We start from the raw sequence: 19,246 nt of genomic DNA, 5'->3' as shown, positions 1-19,246 counted from the left end.
GATCATGTTTGTTCTCATGCCTGTCTCTTCCACTAAGTAAGAACTTCCTGAGAATAAAAGAGTAAAACTCATTTATCTTTGTGTTTCCCATGGTATCCACTTTGTCTAGGGCATAGTAGGTGCTCAGTTAATGTTGGGAAGGTAGAGAAGAGGATATTCTGTATCCTCTATCGTCCAAGCTCTAATTTTTCTATGCCTTCCTGGGAGAGTCCTCTTTTCAACCAGGTAGGACTATGCTCTTTTTTATACCAGGGTCATTGAGTTCAGGGCCTTTGATGGGAGAAGAACTTAAAAGTTCTGACCCTTTATAGTTGACTTATACATCGTTTGGGGTCCATTTATGCACCAGCCCCATGATGGCCTGTCATCGTGATTTGAATTTGGCTTCATTTTCACTGAAGCTAATATGGATATGTTACAAGTCAGTATTCATTTCAATAGTAAGGAATGTTGTTCCTTCCTCTGGTTGGTATTTTTTTCTGTTTTTGCCTCACTTTAAAATGCATAGCTGGCTTGAGGTTTTCTTTCTATTCATTTCGTAAAAATAAACACACACAAGTCCACGATTCATCTAGCTAGAGACAACTGTCATTAATACCTTGGTGTATATTATTCCAGCTATTCATTTTCTGTTTATAATTCGTTAAACAAATATTTATTGATCTCCCAAGAAAGTGACAGGCACTATTTTAGATAGAGGGAAGTATAGCAACGAACTATATAGACAAGGTCCTAACTCTCATGAAATAGAAAAAGATAATACAAAAGCAAGTACAGGTTAGGTAATGATAAATGCCTAAAAAAAAAAAAAAAAAAAGAAAACTGGATAAAGGAATATGAGTAGTTACAGAAAGTTGTTTGGATAAGATGATATTAGACATTGTGTCCTATTTGCATAGCCTTTTTGATTATTCAAATGTATTTAGTTACTTGCTTTTTCAGTATATCATGAACATCTTGCCATGTTAATAAATAGATTTCTATAATTTATTTATTTATTTATTTATTTTTTTTTTTTTTCAACGTTTTTTATTTATTTTTGGGACAGAGAGAGACAAAGCATGAACGGGGCAGGGGCAGAGAGAGAGGGAGACACAGAATCGGAAACAGGCTCCAGGCTCCGAGCCATCAGCCCAGAGCCTGATGCGGGGCTCGAACTCACGGACCGCGAGATCGTGACCTGGCTGAAGTCGGACGCTTAACCGACTGCGCCACCCAGGCGCCCCTTCTATAATTTATTTTTAAAATATTTTCTTACAGTTTATTTAATTGTGGAGGGGGTGCAGAGAGAGAGGAAGAGAGAGAATCCTAAGCAGACTCCATGCTGTCAATGCAGAGCCCTGCACAGGGCTCGATCTCATGAACCATGAGATCATGACTCAAGCTGAAATCAAGAGTTGGACTCCTAAGTGACTGAGCCACCCAGGTGCCCTTATAATATTTTAAATGACCTTAATTTGAAATTATTGTATGGATACCAAAATTTATTTAACCAGTCAAATCACCTCCTGTTTGACAAAATCATTTACTTCGGATAAATGTCAAGGAGTAGAATTGCTAGGTCAAAGGGTATGAAGAATTTTGAGATATGTAATATGTATTCCTAGATTATTTTTCAGAAAGATAGCACCAGTCAGTACTTGCCAGCAGTGTATACACGAACCCATCCCTTACCTGCTGGGTGTGATTTCTTTAGTGACTCTTTTTTTTCTTTTTTTTTTTTTCAAAGTTTATTTTTGGGACAGAGAGAGACAGAGCATGAATGGGGGAGGGACAGAGAGAGAGGGAGACACAGAATCAGAAACAGGCTCCAGGCTCTGAGCCATCAGCCCAGAGCCTGACGCGGGGCTCGAACTCACGGACCGCGAGATCGTGACCTGGCTGAAGTCGGACGCCCAACCGACTGCGCCACTCAGGCGCCCCAGTGACTCTTTTTTTAAAAAGTTTTTTAAATGTTCATTTATTTTTGAGAGAGAGAGAGAAAGAGAAACACAAGCAGGGGAGGTATAGAGAGAAGGGGACAGAAGATCTGAAGTGGGCTCTGCGCTGACAGCAGGGAGCCCAATGAGGGGCTTGAACCCACAAACCAGGAGATCATGACCTAAGTCAAAGTCAGATGCTTAACCAGCTGAGCCACCCAGGCACCCCTCTTTAGTGACTCTTGAATAAGACTCTAATAAGGAAAGATTCTCTTTGAAGTCCTAATTGTTTCTCTTTCTCCAGCCTATCTTCCTCTCCCTACTAACCCATGTGCCTAGTTCTCTGACCTTATCTCCTCATTCATACTTACCCTCCCTGTGTTCCAAATTATTGTTTTCTGTGCCTCACTCCTCAACATTAACCAAGATTTCTCACTTCCTAAGTACCTTATTCCCAGCTTGCTGACACATGAATTCATATTAAAGTATTTATTACTGGTAACTTAATCTGGGGAGTTGATATGTTTTAAAAGAGGATTCACATTAACTCAAAGGTGTTAAATTCTAAAGATGGTATTTTAGGCAGTTTGAAATATTTTACCCAGATTCTTTTAAGTCATTCCATGTAGATGACCGTCTGCTTTATCTGTGCACAGTGCCCACCCTGCTGTCCAGTTTTGTGTCCCTGGATGTGACTTTGACTTGTTTTCTGCATTTGCTTAACCTGTCAGTTACCTTTTCCATATTGTTTTTTCTTTTCTTCGTAGTTGTCATTGTGATTTTTAAATTTAACATATTTAATTGCATAGAGAACACATTCAACATCTACCAAAGGGTATATAATAAAAAGATTCCTGTCCATCTTTGTTCTCTACTTCCTTCTCTAGAGGCAGCCAGTGTTTCCATAATATTGAGTATTTTTCTAAATATTTTGGGATACATAAGTAAATATATTGCCATTATGATGTATTCTCCCTGGTAAGGCAGCACTATGGAGTCTAGTTCTGTTTGAGCCTTGCAGACAGATTTCTCGGGTTTTCCCCAGTTTATATAGATTTAGGCCCTGGAAATACGGTCATATGGCCCTGTATCTATTATAGTGGTAAGCTGCTTGCTTTTTCTGAGAGAAGACAGGTCTAGACTACCTTGAATTCCTTCTGAGTGCAGGTGTTTTCCCTCTAGGAATCCAAAATAAACAGTGAGAATTCCCATACTAAGAGCCCCAAGCCTGCTGAGAGCCTCCAGCCAGCTGCTAAGCATTCTGATCAGCCCATTGCTGCCTATGAGTATTATGATGCTGGCAATCACTGGTGCAAAGACTGCAACACCATCTGTGGGACCATGTTTGACTTCTTCACTCATATGCACAATAAGAAGCACACACAGGTAGGTATCATGCCCACTGTTCTTTCCATTCTCGCCCTCCTTCCCCTCAAACGTCTATACCCCCATCTGCATTACAAAGCTGGAAAATGAAACATTCTCATATGGGCAGGAGCCCCAATCTGAAGAGCCAAGAGATACCAACAAAGGAGACACCATCCCCAGGGCTCAGTCCAGGGGACCTGCCTGTAACTAAACACCATGACAAGTGTAAGTGAGGCTTCTGCCTCTTTTGATTCCTTGAGTACCTGATTATTTGTTTCATTTTATCTATTGCTAGTACTTGCTCTAACATGTGTTTACCTTTTCCACAGGTGATTTCCGTTTAAACAGTTCGCAGAGAGGGTGGGGGTGGGTACCTGGGGGCTTCTGGTCCCCCCTGGTGTGGGGGAGAAAAAGGAAAGAAAAGGGGTCATTGAGTTTTAGTGCTGTTATGTGAGCACCTCTGCCTCTTGCAAATAGACACTGGATCCCTACAACAGACCTTGGGCTTCAAAGACCCAGAGTGAGGCCAAGCAAGATGCTGTAAAACGTACTGACAAGATAACTGTTCCTGCAAAAGGTATGTTCCCCCCTGGCTCCATTTGAAGTTTCTTTACATTTAGCCAAAGAAGAGGTGTCTCTGAACTAGGTACTAGGAAGCAGCATAGGATGAGACATACTGTTTTGTTAACAACGGTGTAAGAATGCCTTCTATGTGCAAAACAGTGTACTAGAGTCTAAAGAAATAGAGATCTGTAAGACAAGAATGCTCTCTACTCATATGGCCAAAATTCTAACACATGTTACATATACATACCACATACTACTGGCTCAGTCGGTAGAGCATGCAGCTCTTGATCTCAGGGTTATGCATTCAGTCCCCATGTTGGGCATGGAGCCTACTTAAAAAAATTTTTTTTTAATATATGTATACTTTTTTTCGTCACTGATTTATGCACTAAAATCTCATTTATTTAGAGTCCATGTAAATAAAGAACAGTAAAAGGTATGGTAATTTAACTGCCTTTTCAACTAAGAACTAGAAAATATTTTTGAATAGTTGTTATTGGGGATAAGTTGAGAAGTAGAAAGTTTCTTTTGTCTTTTTACTTCTCAATTTCTTACCTTTGTAAGTAGTCAACGCTGCTCCATCCTTTAGATCTATAGAAGGTAGATTCCTGAGTCATTAATACCAACATGAGAGATCCTCATACAAATGGTACTGAGCTAGCATCCTACAATGCTTTAGTGGTAGTTGGAGTTTGAGGAGAGTCAACAACAGAAATGAGTCTGGCACAGAAAACTCCTGAATTAACCAGTTAGTGTTCCCAAGAGGTAGAAGGGCTAGAGGTCCTGAGTTGAAGCTTTAAATTGGGAAAACTGTGCCATTTGGATTCATCTAAATGCCACTTCTGACTGGAAAGTGGGTAAGGTCCTATATACCATTAACTTTTTTGCTGCAAAGGGAAGTGGGATTTCCTTTACTGACGTCCTGGGTGGAAATGACTTATTTTCTTGACTTCTACTTCTTCCAGGGTCTGAGTTTCTGATTCCCATCACTGGATATTATTGCCAGCTCTGTGAGGAATTTTTGGGGGATCCAATTTCCGGAGAGCAACATGTGAAGGGTCACCAACACAATGAGAAATACAAGGTTGGTCTTTGTAGTAGTTGTGGAGTTTCCTACTTTCTCCAGTAATCCTTTTGACTTTGTCAAACCACTTCAGAGCCAGAAAAAGTTGTTAATACTTCAAATTCCGTGTAATCTCTAGGAAGTTCTTGTCAGTCTTAATAAGAGATGCTGACCTGGTAGAACCATCTATATCCTTGAAGAAGATGACTCTAGGGGTTTCTACCAATTGAATTCCAGTAGTAGCAGGGCCAAGATTTTCTTTCTTATTGTATTTTGACCAGTTGTTGAGCCTTTATGTTTTCTCTTCCCAGAAATATGTGGTTGAAAACCCATTGTATGAGGAGCGGCGGAATCTAGACCGCCAAGCTGGCTTGGCTGTGGTCCTAGAGACAGAACGGCGACGGCAGAACGAGCTAAAGCGCAAACTTAGTGAGAAACCAAAGGAGGAGAAGAAAGAAAAAAAGGCAAAGGTCTTGAAGGAAGTAAAAGAGGATGACAGAGTCTCTGAGGAATTAGAGGACCAACTCTCTGAGGGTGGGAACTCCCCTGAAAAGGCTGAAAATAAAAGGAAGGGTAGCATCAAACTGCAATTAAAGGAAGAGGTAAAGAAAGAATCACCAACATCTTTTGGGAAATTCAGCTGGAAGAAGCCAGAAAAAGAGGAGGAAAAAAGTTCAATGGTCCCAAGTATTCCTAAGGAAGAGGTTGTGGAAAACAGTAAGGACAAAGAGGATGGGAAAGCTGAGGCTGGGAAGGCAAAGCCCATCAAAATCAAGCTCTCTGGGAAAACAGTTGTTGCACATACGAGCCCTTGGATGCCCGTTGTGACAACTTCAACCCAGACTAAGATCCGACCCAACCTGCCTATCCCATCCACAGTACTCCGCAAGTCAGGTTCAGCCACAGTGAGCAAGCCAGCTCCTCTTAACACCTTTCTGTCCATCAAGTCCTCTGGAACTACTGCTAAGCCTCTGCCAGTGGTTAAAGAGTCTTCAGCTGATCTTCTCTTGCCTCCTGATATCATCTCCAAAGCATTTGGTGGGGAAGAGGTGATTCTAAAAGGGTCTCCAGAGGAAAAAATGGTCCTGGCTGAAAAGAATGAACCATCCCATATACCTGAACAAGTGCTACCACCTCCTCCACCACCCCCTCCACCACCACCTCCGCCACCCCCAGTTATACCTCATCTAGCTTCTCCATCTCCTGCTCAGACAAATGCTGTCTTGGCTCCAGTCAAATCAAACCCAGCTGTATCTCACACTCTCAGCCCTGGCTTCCTGGGTCCTAACATTTTGAATCCTGTGTTGCCAGTAGCCATCATGGCGTCGGCACAGCCAGCTGCCATTCCTTCCGATGAGACAGCTCCTGGGGTGAGTGAGAGTGACCGAGACCAGACCCTCTTCTCTGTGTTAGTGCGTCCTCCACCTCCCCTCTCAAGTGTGTTCAGTGAACAAGCCAAAAAATTGGAAAAGCGAAATTCATGCTTAGCCACAGCCAATGCTAAGGACCTATATGATATATTCTACAGTAGTGGTGGAAAGGGGGCCCCTGAGACTAAGCTGAGTGGCGGTCTATTGGCCAATGGGGAAAATAGCAATCTTTCTAGAGTCGAAAGTTCGGACACCTCTTCCACTTCCACTTTGAACAACAGTACATCCCAAGAGGGATTGCCTCCAGATAGAAGTTTGATCTCTGCTCCTGAAAAGCCCACTGCAAAAACTCTGGTGTCCCTAGGGAAATGGTCAGTTGTAGAACACACAGACTCAGAAAACAGAGGCAGTGGCTATGGATTCCTACAGCCTCTGACAAGGTTGTGCCAAAGCAGGCCTTATGAAACTATTACCCCAAAGACAGATACTTTGGCCATGTGGACTTCTAGCTCCTTCCAGAGTGATACTAATAGGGATATATCTCCAGGAGGAAAAATCGAGCTTGATCTCGGAGAACCAGGACCACCAGGTGTAGAGCCAGCCCCTCAGCTATCAGATATGCACTGTCATATCATGGAATCTCAGAAGTTGGTAGAAACCCACCTTATAGACTCTGGTAACCAGGATGAGGAAATTCAAGAGCTCCACAAATCTAAGGATTGTGAGGAAAGTGAGGTAGAGGTAAACAATAAACTAAGAGAAAAGAGACCAAAGCTTTCTGAAGGGATGGTAGGAGAGGAAACAGGTATCAGTGCTGGGCCCAATAGCATAGAGGATTCTAATTTGAACCGTGGGGACAGATGTACATGGGAGGGAGAAATAGAACAGTCTGAGTTGCAAATGACTGACAAAAAGGCTGAACAGTCCAGGAAATTGATGACAGTGAGTGAAACTCAAAGTAGAGTAGTGAGTGACTTGAGTGCACAGGCTCTCTCTTCCACAAAGGCAAAAATAGACTCATTTCCACCAGAAGCTAGGTCTTTACTCCAGAACCCACAAGATATACCTGTGAAAGTTTCTGCTCCGGAATTGCTTCTCCAGTCCCCAGCCAGATCAGATATGTGTTTAACAGATAGTGCACAGGAACAAGGAGTTTCAACTGGTAATGAAGAGTGGCTAGAAAATTCAGCTCCAGAATCTTCTTCCAGGACAAGTTACAGAAGCCTCAAACTCCAGAGAGAAAGATCAAAAGACTTGCAGGGTAAAATGATTTATGAACTGACTGTTTGGGATGAAAATAATAAGTCAGAGACCTGGGAGAGCCCAGAGAAACCAGAAACAGAAACCCTGGAGCTACAAGATGTCCATCCAGAATTAACAGTGACAATAGAAAGCAAGGCCTTAGAAGACTTTGCAGTTACAGACTTAAAAGTAGAAGAGCTTGCTGCCCTGGGGAACCTGGGGGATATGGGTGTTGATTTCTGCAATACTCGGGTAGACCAAGCACATAGATCCCCAAATGCCCTGTCTCAGAAAGTGTGTGAAGAAAATTCTATGTCACCTATAGGATGTAATCCCTCCACTCTCCCTGACTTGGAACCAATCCCATCCTTTTCTGAATTTCCATTAGATTCTCCCAAAACCCTGGTGCTTAACTTTGGAGCAGAAGGTGAACAAAACTCATCTAATCCCAGAAGTGGAAGGATCACCCCTAACATTTTGAAAACTGGACTTCCTACAGAAAATGTTAACCTTGGTTTGGGGAGCTTAGAGGGAACACACCAAGCACTTGACCTATTAGCAGGAGGAATGATGCCTGAAGAAGTGGAAGAAACTTCTCAATTAGAGAAACAAGATTCACTCAGATTGGAATCGGAAACAATTAATCCTGCAGGCCTTGGGCCATCTCCTTGCCTTCCAGACCTTGTTGAATTTGTCACACGGACATCTGGAGTTCAAAAAGAGAAGATATGTTCTCCTCTTTCTGAGCCAGGTGACCCTCCTAAGTGTAGTTCCCCGGAGGCGGGACCACTACAGCTAGAAATACCGAAAGTATCCATCACACATCTAGCAATTCCTCAAATAGATGAGGACACTGACCACCCTTTGAATTTGGCAAAATCTCTGGCTTCAGGGTCTCCTACAAGGGAGCAAATAGTTGGAGGCAATATGGTCCCTCAGGAAATAACTGCACAAGAAGCTTCAGTTGCTGCCACCCAGGACCACACAGAATCCAGTGTTCATGACTAAAAGTACACATCCAGAGCTACTTGTGGATGAATCAAATTGGCTTCTAGAAATCAGGTGCCCAGATGATCCAGGACTAGTTGGCTATCTCATCTGGAACCTACACCAAGAGATGCAGTAAGCATCTTACAGTAAATGTTCATGGAAGCCAAAAGTTTACCTCTTTCCTTTTTTTTTCCTTTTTTCTTAAGATACCAGACAAATCAGTCATAACTTCTATACATATCTGTAAAAAAGTATTTTTCTGTTATTATTATTATTTTTATTTTTATTTTTTGCCAATTTGCTTTCTCCTACTTTGTCATTAAAATCAAATGTCTGTCTGGCTCACCACATAGTGTGCTTTGATTGATTGTATTTTGGCTTTGACTCTGCCATTTCTGGAATGTGGGGGAGGAGGGAGACAGAGAGAGCTGACTTCGATTGCTATGTTGTATTCCTACCCAATTTCCTGGGCAGCTGATGGATCTCTGGGAGAAACACCAGAAAGCCTGCTGAAATGGAAAACTACTAATGAAGGAAGGATTGTTCATCTCTTAGGCTTCCATTTGGATGGGCCTGCCTTAACATTGTTTGAAATGCAGCGTGAGTAGCTCTTTTGTTTACTGTTTACTTCCTTGTGCCATGTCAACCCCACACTTCCTTTATCCTGTTGCCTTTGCTTGAAATGGTCCTGCTAACCCACAAACCTGTTTGGAGATAGCCTCAATAAAGGAAGAAAATCTAGCAGGTTCACTTTTGGAAGACGACTAATCGGTAAGGCTTATTCATGGCTCAATGCCAGGAGCAGATATGCTTTTTGGGTCACTTTTATTTTTGAAACAGCCTTTGTGTTCATTGTATTGTGATCCAGTAACATTTTGTGTTAAATTGTGTAGCAGCCATTTCTGTTCTGAAGAGGTAGAAGAGCTGAAACTTGTTTTGGGATTGGACTCATTCTCTGTTCCACAATCCATATGTGTTCTTTCCTCTACCTCTCCCTTTCCCAAGTTATTTCCACCATAGTGTGATGTTTGGGGTTGTACATTTTGTTCAAAAGATTAAAGAATTTATAAGTTGGCTTGGACAAGTTTAATTTTATTTTTAATGTGTTAATTACTTGGAATAAATGCATTAACCTCATGTTTCTTTCTGGATTTTGTTTTGAAAACCACACACATTTGAACTCCACAGGAAAACTAGAACAATGAACTCCTGCCTTCCTGTTGTCTATCTCCTCCCTCCCAGTCGTTTTTTCCCCCATTTGTTAGGGCTGCTTCCGTCATGTCAGATTGTTAAATTATGTAGTCTGTGCCCAGTGCTGCCTGGGTGGGTAGTGAGTAGGCAATAGTGGTCTGGTTTTGGCATCTTCCTATTGTGAAGCTTTTCATAAACTCTTATATTGGCTCTCCCTGTGCTCTGGAAGCTGAGCTCCCCATAGAACATTCATGTTCTTGCTGAAGGTGCTCTTGGGGATCAGAAAGCTTAGTCCTCAGATTTTTTTCTTTTCTTTTCGTTTCTTTTCTTTTTTTTAATGTTTATTTTTGAGAGAGACAGCGCATGAGCAAGGGAGGGGCAGAGAGAGAGAGAGGGAGACACAGAATCTGAAGCAGGCTCCAGGCTCCGAGCTGTCAGCACAGAGTCCAACACAGGGCTCGAACTCATGAGCCGTGAGATCATGACCTGAGCCAAAGTCGGGTGCTTAACCATCCCCCCAGTCCTCAGATTTTCTGATCTCTGTCCCAGTTTCCTTTTTACTTTCTTGTTGTCAGAAATTTATAACCTGGCTCAACAGAGGCTTCAGAGTCTTGTTTTCTACCCACACCCTCAAAAATAATGCAAAGTTGCTGATCTTTTTTCCTAGGAATTTTTTTCCCTGTTAACTTGTGTGCAGGGCTGCAGAATCCTAGGTTGAGTTTGGGGAGGCTATTTACTTTTTCTAAAGCCTTGACTAATGTCTACTTAGAAGATGTCCTGGCCTTTGTTGTTGTTCATGTTGTGGAAAGGGCACATATTTGGGAGAGTTAAGTCCTTGAATGTTCCTCAGCCATTTGCCTTGCTGTGATATTGGACAAGTTACCACACCTCCCTGTGCCACAGGGATTTTTTTTCCCCCCTCCTTTAAGATGAGGATCATTATCTCCATTGCAGCACCAAATGTATCCAGGGTCATGCCATCCCTAGTAGTCTTCCTAGGCCTGCTTTTTAGGCTGAAGCTTGAGTTTAATGCACTTTCCTGGCCCAGAAACCATAGACTGACTCAGAAGGTGCCCTTTAGATGAACGTAAACCCAGGTGAGCTTCGGAGATGTATTTGTTTTTCTGGAGAACTACTCCTTCCCTATTCTGGCAGCCTATCTACAGGAATCAGAGAACCTAAGAGTTTAAAATGCCAGATATTACTTAGTGAGTTCATCTCCCTTTGGGGACAGATGGTTGGGTTTAGAGTGGAGAGGGGTTAATCCTGTCCATATCTCTTACCCTTATTCTATATCTGAGGGAGTCAGAATCTTCCTCTTTAGGTTAGGAGAGGGACACTGGAGAACGGTAGGGAAGAGAAAAGAGGCAAAATCTAGGCAGTACAGAACTAATTCAAGTAGCTGTGGCTGGAGTACTTTGAATTACTTTCTTGTACTTGATAACTTCAGGCTTTTTCTAGAATAGTGAGTGGATTCCTGCTTGTAAGAAACAATAGTATTCTTCGTATCTGCCTTGAACTAGCAGAAGGAGAGCCTTTAGGATTCTGTAGTCTGGGCAGGAAGTGTTGCTGGCTTTCTCTTTGATCAGTAGGATCTAGCTTTGAGCCCATCCAGAGAAGCCTTGTGATAGGAAAGGCAGAACTCTAACCCAGTTGCCAGCATCTAAAAGTAGGGCCTATTTTTATTCAGCACTATCACAGCACTGAATAAATGTTCACCTTAGGAGACAGGCACATGCAAGGAGTGGGCCCTAATCTTTATATGTCGCTTATGGTGTCAGAGATAACTATTTTAATATTCTGCAAACATCAGAAAGTTTTTATTGGAATCTCTCAACTGTGAAAACAAATTATCAGTAGTTAGGTTTAAATTTGGGCAAACCTAATTTTACCTAATTTGTGTAAATAACCCCCCCAAATTCCACTTGGCTTTGTGAACGGAGACCTTTTGTTTCGTAAGCCATCTTCCTCCTATTCACAGGGCAAATAATACTCTTAGTCTTTGTGGTAAGTATTCCCATTTTACCTAATACAGCTTCATCTCTAAAAAAAATTAAAATCAAAAAGCTAGCTAATGCTTTGGTACCAAAGCATGCCAGGACATGTGTCCATTTATCAACTGCCAGATTCAGGGACTGCGGAAGAATGGTGAGAGGTTGGGCAGCAGGGATGGTTGGACATACAAAAACAGGCATCCTATAGGGACATTAAGTATGTAATTAAAAAATAAAAAGTCAGAGGCATGTTCAGAGAGGAGACAGCCTATAATAGAAGTGAGATGGGTATTTTTTTTTAATGATTATTTTTAAGAGAGAGAGCATAAGCAGGAGAGGGGCAAAGAGAGAGGGACAGAGGATCTGAAGCAGGCTCTGTGCTGACAGCAGCAAGCCTGATATGGTACTTGAACTCATGAGATCATGACCTGAGCCAAAATTGGATGCTCAACCAACTGAGCCATCGAAGCACCCTGTGAGATGGGTTTTTAAAAAATATACCTGAGGCACCTGGCTGGCTCAGTCAGTAGAGTATGCATCTCTTGATATCGGGGCCATGAGTTCAAGCCCTATGTTGGATCTAGAGCTTATGTAGAAAATAAATATCCCTAAACTTTGGTTCTCCCCTTAACAAAACATACCTGCCAAGCTTGGGATAAGAGAGAACCTAAGCAAGGTCTTCATTTATTAACAATTTTGTGAGAACATGGACAAATGAAAATAGTTTGGGATTGTGAACACATTTCTTTAGAGTTTAATTTTGTAATAACGTTTATGGAATTTTTAATCAAAAAAGTTCTGTATATGGTAACTGTTCATTGATAAGCCAAGCGCTGGAACTGATAATGAAAATCTATCATTTAAAAAAAAAAATCACTCCCATCCTGGTTTGCCCTCAATGCTTATACACTTTCAGAGGACTCTGTATGTTTTCATTGTAGCAATGAATGTTTTAATTTTACATTTATGTGTTTATTTGATCAATATATGCCTTCCCCCACAACTAGATTATAAACTCTCCAAAGCAAGAAGTTTGTCTTTGCTTACAGTTTTTTCATGATTGTATTCCCAGTGCACAGTTGCCTGACCCACATAAGAGTGCTCAATAAAAATTCGTTAAAAGAATCAATGTGGTAATAGTAGCTATTTTTTGTTAACTGATTTTGAATACTCAGCAATTTATAAGTGGGTAAAAGCTGCAAACTGCTGATTGTATTTGTTGGGTACTTAGCACTCCAAAAGACTGCTTCTGTCCTGGATCTTTGTATACAAAGCACTGTCTATAACAGCAAATGCATATCAAGGCTGCCAGTGGCCTCTTCATTTGAACAGCATTCTGGCCAGGAGGGGGACACACTGCCCCTGAAGCTCCTAGAAGAAAAATTGAGGGTAGGAATGGGGATAAACTGACCTTAGAGTTACCAATAAAAGACTTTTGGACTCTAATTTTCAGATGGCTACCTTTCTCCTTCCAGCCAGATTTTATAGGCGCATTGAAGTCAGTCAGTCAAACCCACATCTCTGATTTGGCGCAACATCCTCTTTGTCACCTCATAAAAACTAAGTCAAGCTGCCATTTGATTTCCGGAAGAAAACAAAAAAAAAGCAAAAAGTTTGCTGTTGGTAGAAGGAGGAGGGATGCTTTCACTTCTTACTCTCTATTTTTGTTTCAACATCCTGACCATTTTATATAAAATATAAATATTTCACGCACATATAAAATAAGTACACACAAACACACACGTAAAATATGTAACTTTATGTCAGTAAGGGTTATCTGGTGCTGTGGAATTGTAGACCAGGTTTGTTTTTTTTTTTTTCCTTTGTGTATTTTTAAATATGTGTCTCTCTCACTCAGTGGATCCTTGTCTTCATTCCTCTTACCAGTTCTCTATAAATAGGTCCTGCTGCTTTTCCTTCAAGACTCCCTAAATTCCTGTATTCCCATCAAGGCTGGGCAATGTACATTCTTCAGCCTCCATTCTTGAAGAATATTATTCTTTTCTTGTTTCTCTTTTCCTCTTCCCTTTCTCTTGCTCCCGCCTCTGTTTAGCTGTTTATGTATTCCCAAGTATACAAGCATTTGGTCATAAAATACTATAAATTGAGCTACTTGTCTTCACAAAGCTTACTTTAATGCAGGTACACAAAAGATACCACAAAGTCTTTGCTGCATTCAAGAGGATAAAAGTTAATTCATATCTAGATGTATTGATTAAAAGCTTTATAGGCTTTTGTCCATTCCACTGGTGGAAGATCAGGAGAGAAAGGTGTTTTGTAGAAAACAATGGAAATGAGCATGTTTAAGGGAAGTGAATAAGCAGGGTGAAAGTAGAGGCAGAGTTACACGATAGAGGATATGGAGAAAGATGGCAAAGAGGTAAAGTCAAGCATATTGAGGTATTTTCTTTCATCTCCTCTGATACTCTGCCCCTGCTAAAGTTCCACCCAGCTCTCCAACAGCCTACCTACATAAGGATGATTATAAAGATGTTTACTGACTTTTGCCCGCCTCTCTTCCTTTCTTTTCAGGAGCAATTGCAGAAGTCTTCAGATTTCCAGAAGGAACGACTGCAGAAGACCTCTCTGCCTCAGGGAGGCAGGGATAGAAGCCACAGAGACCAAAGAAATGATGAGCGCCCTTGGGGCCAGTAGGTAGTCACCTCTAAGGTCTGACTTTCAGAAGGTGGGTATGACTGCTGGGGCAGGAATGGGTTGTGGAGAAGACCCCGTGTTTTTAACTGCCAGGAAGTGGTGAATTGGGTGAGCAAGTATGTATGTCTGTATTTTTGTAGCAGTAGAATAGGGATGAGATAAAGATAGGCATATAGATGTGTATTTTAAACTTGCCACTCCTCATCTCCAATTATCTCCTAACTTCCATCTCTCATTTTGTGCCACACTTACGTTAAAGCTGTGGAGTTCAGATCTTCTCATCCGTCCTGGATCCAGGGGCCCCAGTGTTCCCAGCAAGTAGAACATCTACTGTCTCAGTTTCATTCTTGTCCATTTAAGAACCAAGGTAAAAATTTGGCACGTCCTTAGAGGAGTGGGGTATGAATGGACAAACGAGGCAGAGGGATGGGGAGACAATCACAAAAGGTAGTGTTTGAAAAATCCTGACTTCAGGATTTCTGACTTCAGGACTGCTGTCTACCAGTTTTCATTCAGACTTACTACCTCTCCTACACTCACTGAAACATCTAGTACACAGAAGCAGGCAAGCATCATTTCAAACTACCAGGGAAACCCCTTACTCTCTATCTAAAATGCTAGTAGGTACTTTATTTACTCCTTTTTGCACTTTGGGACTGTGGAGGAAGAAAACCAAAATCAAATAAAATTTTAGCTGACCTTTAAGTCCTTTAAACTCTGAGATTCATTTAAATCTGAGCTCCCCCTGATCCAGATTTGCCCTTAAAACTCTTAGCCTACTTTTGTTCATGATTTGTAAATCCAGGCATTTTTAGAGTCCCAGAGGTCTAATTTACTACCCAAATAAATCTGTGGTTTGGGTAAGTTTTGGGAATACTTGTAACACTACAAGTACAAAGAACTGCATAATATACAACCAAAGCCACCAAAGGAATAAGAAGTAAGGGGATAAAGGGTAAAAAGTATCTCAGGGCCTCTGGCTGTTGAGTTTCTGTCAGTTAAGGACTACTCATTCCTAAGGTATGACCCTGTGGATGAAGCAATGGAAAGCGTTCTGGTGCCAGGGCTGCCAACACTTTGTCACCACCACTTTCTACTTTCTCTCCCTTGCTTCAACCCAAGATCTGTTTCTCATCAGCTACCACCTTCCTCTGTTCAGGGACAATCAGGTGTTTGGTCACAGCTTTCATTCCTAACTGTTCCTGCTTGCATTCTCCAGTGGTATCTGAGGTCCACCTTTAAGATGTGCTGATCTGGGGGATGGGCAGGGGGAAAGGGAACATTTTTATTTATTTTATTTTACTATTTTTTTAATTTTTAATTTGTTAATGTTTATTTTTGAGAGAGAGAGAGAGAGAGAGAGAGAGAGAGAGAGAGAGACGTGAGCAGGGGGGGAGGGGCCGAGTGAAAGGGAGACACAGAATCGAAGCAGGCTCCAGGCTCCGAGCTGTCAGCACAGAGCCTGACGCAGGGCTCAAACCCACAGACCACAAGATCGTGACCTGAGCCAAAGTTGGTCACTTAACCGACTGAGCCACCCAGGCACCCCTAGAAAGGGAACATTTTTAGAGTAATATTTTCCCTCTGAACTTTTATTTGATATGCTAGAGTTCACACATATTATAATGATAAGATACTTAAGGCCTTTTTGTTGAAATATATTTCATATAACGTTAAATTTTTTGTAACATAAGATTCACCATTTTAAAGTATACAGTCCAGGGGCGCCTGGGTGGCTCAGTCGGTTAAGCGTCCGACTTCAGCTCAGGTCACGATCTCACGATCTGTGAGTTCGAGCCCCGCATCGGGCTCTGGGCTGATGGCTCAGAGCCTGGAACCTGCTTCCGATTCTGTGTCTCCCTCTCTCTCTGCCCCCTCTCTCTCTGCCTCTCCCCCATTCATGCTCTGTCTCTCTCTGTCTCAAAAATAAATAAACGTTAAAAAAAAAATTAAAAAAAAAAGATTCTCTTTAAAAATATACATATATATATATATACAGTCCAGTAGTTTTTAATATATTCAGGGTTGTGCAACTATCACCACCATCTAATTCCAGAACATTTGTACCACTCCCCCTAAAAAAAAATACCCATTAGCAGACGCTCCCAATTATTCCCTACCCCAAAGCTGCTGGCAGTCACCAATTTGCTTTCCATCTCAGTGGCTTTACCTATTCTGGGTAGTTTGTATAAATGGAGTCATACAATGTGTGGTCTTTTGTGTCTGGCTTCTTTCATTTAACATGTTTTCAAACTTCATTCACGTTGTCCCGTGTGTCAGTACTTCATTGTATTTTGTGGTTGAAAAATACACTACTTCGTCGATATACCACATTTTGTTTATCTACCAATTGACGGGATTTGGGGTTATTTCTGTTTTTTGGCTAATATGATTAATGCTGCCATGAACATTTGTATGCATGTGTTTGCGGACACAAGTTTTTCAGTTCCCTTGAGTATATCCTGGGTCCTATGGCCAACTCTCTAACATTTTAAAAATGAAGTTTTATATTAAAGTATAAGGTGCATATAGAAAACAGAAGCACACACATCACAAGTGTTAAGCTCAAAAATTTTTATGGAATGAACGCACCTAGGTAACCAACAACCAAATCAAAAGATAGAATATAACCAACACCCCTGAAGCCCCTCTCATGTCCTCATCCAGTTACTACACTTTCAAAAGTGTAACCACTGTTCATTCAAGCCTGCATTGGGCTCTGCAGTGACAATGTGGAGCCTGCTTGGGATTCTCTCCCTCCCTATCTCTCTTCCCTCCCTTGCTTGCACTCTCTCTCAAAATAAATAAATAAATAAACATTATACACACACACACACACACATTTTAGAAATGTAACCACTTTTCTTGACTGCTATCTGAGGTATTGTTTTGTTTTGTTTTTGTTTTATGGAGGTGAGATAAACAAGTGACATTTAGCACATTCACAATGTTGTAAACCATCACCTCTGTCTAGTTCCAATACATTCTCATCACCCCAAAATAAAACCTTGTGTCTATTAAGCAGTTAGTTCTCATTCCTACCTCCCTTCAGCTCCTGGCAATTACCAATCTGCTTTCTGTCCCTATGGATTTACATATTCTGGTTATTTCACATAGATGGAATCATAGGATATGTGACCTTTTCTGTCTGGTTTCTTTCACTTAGCATAATGTTTTTGAGGTTCATCCATTTTGTAGCACGTATCAGTCGCTCATTACTTTGTATAGCTGGATAATATTACATTGTATGTGTATACCACAGTTTGTCCATTCATTCATTGATGGGTATTTGAGTTATTTCTACCTTTTAGCTATTGTGAATTGTACTGCTGTGAACATTCATGAATAAGTATGTGTTTGAGTACCTGTTTTCACTATTTTTCAGTATATAACTAGAAATGGAATTGCTGGGTGATTATTTTTATGTTTAACTTTTTGAGGAACTGCCAAACTTTTCCACAGCACCTGAATCATTTTACATCCCTTTCAGCAATATACAATGGTTCCAATTTCTCCATATTCATAACACTTGTTAATTTCCTTTTTTATATATATTATAGCCATCCTAGTGTTTCATTGTGGTTTTGATTTACCTTTCCTTGATAACTAATGATATTTAACATCTTTTCATATACTATTTGGCCATTTATATATCTTCTTTAGAGAAATGTCTACTCAAGCCCTTTGCTCATTTTTTAATTGGGTTGTTTGTCTCTGTTGTAGAAGGGTATGTATGTATGTATGTGTGTATGTATTTTAGAGAGGGAGCACAAGTGGGGGAGAGGGGCGGGGTGGGGGGAGAGAGAGAGAGAGAGAGAGGGAGAGAGGGAGAGAGGGAGGTGGGGGGGAATCTTAAACAGGCTCCACACTCAGTGCAGAGCCCAACGCGGGGCTTCATCTCACAACTTTGTGGTCATGACCTGAGCCGAAATCAAGAGTTGGATGCTCAACTGACTGAGCCACCCAGGCACCCTTTTGTTGTAGAATTTTAAGGATTCTTTATATGTTCTGGATACTAGACCTTTATCAGATACATGATTTGCAGATATTTTCTCCCATGCTGTATGCTGTCTTTTCACTTTGTTCTTTTGATGCACAAAAGATTTTAATTTTTTTTAAGTCCAATGTATCCATTTTTTCTTTTATTGTTGGTTTGGTGTAATATTTAAGAATCATTGCCAAATCCAAGACCATGAAGATTTACCCATCAATTTTTTCTATGAATTTTTTAGTTTTAACTCTTATGTTTAGGTTGTTGATCTACTTTAAGTTAATTTTTATATATAGTGTGGGGTAGGGGTCCAGCTGCATTCTTTTGTATGTGAATATACAGTTGTTCCAGCACCATTTATTGAAGAAACTGTTTTTTCTACATTGAATGGTCTTGGCATTCTTGTTGAAATTGATTGGCTGTAGATATATGGTTATTTCTGGACTCTCAGTTCTATTCCAGTGGTTTATATGTCTGTCCTGATGCCAGTGCTACTCTATTTTGATCGCTGTAGCTTTGTAGTAAGTTTTGAAATTGAGAAGTATGAGTCTTCCAACTTTGTTCTTCAAGATTGTTTTGCTGTTCGGGCCCTCTTGCAGTTTCATATGAATTTGAAGATTGGCTTTTCATTTCTGCAAAAAGGGTCATTGGAATTTTGATAGGAATTGTTTTAAATCTGTAGATCACTTTGGATAGCATTGCTATTTTGACAATATTAAATTTTCCAATCCATGAACATAGATAGGATGCCTTTTTGTTTATTGAGGTCTTTTTTAATATCTTTCAGCAATATTTTATAGTTTTTTGTGTATGTCTTTCACGTCCTTGGCTAAATTTGATTCTCTGTATTTTTTTATTTAATATATATTTTTAAATTTTTTTAATGTTTATTTTTG

General features: G+C 40.8%; 1 protein-coding gene across 4 annotated transcripts in view; it reads left to right on the top strand.

The window, feature by feature from the left end:
- ZNF318 (zinc finger protein 318) overlaps window positions 1-19,246 on the top strand; it is a 46,889-nt gene that overhangs the window by 19,111 nt on the left and 8,532 nt on the right. The window contains exons 7-10 of one of the 4 annotated variants that reach the window (XM_058734033.1): window positions 3,102-3,305; window positions 3,765-3,864; window positions 4,820-4,938; window positions 5,229-9,656. In XM_058734033.1, coding sequence (XP_058590016.1) covers window positions 3,102-3,305; window positions 3,765-3,864; window positions 4,820-4,938; window positions 5,229-8,537 — 3,732 coding nt within the window. In that variant the 3' untranslated portion in view covers window positions 8,538-9,656. Of the gene's footprint in view, window positions 1-3,101; window positions 3,306-3,414; window positions 3,513-3,764; window positions 3,866-4,819; window positions 4,939-5,228; window positions 9,657-14,236; window positions 15,065-19,246 lie in introns of those variants that run through there. The other 3 variants (XM_058734036.1, XM_058734035.1, XM_058734034.1) reach the window with 3 other exon arrangements.

This window comes from Neofelis nebulosa, chromosome 6, assembly GCF_028018385.1.
Source record: "Neofelis nebulosa isolate mNeoNeb1 chromosome 6, mNeoNeb1.pri, whole genome shotgun sequence".
Classification (NCBI taxonomy): Eukaryota; Metazoa; Chordata; class Mammalia; order Carnivora; family Felidae; genus Neofelis; species Neofelis nebulosa.
This window is presented reverse-complemented; position numbering and strand designations above follow the sequence as displayed.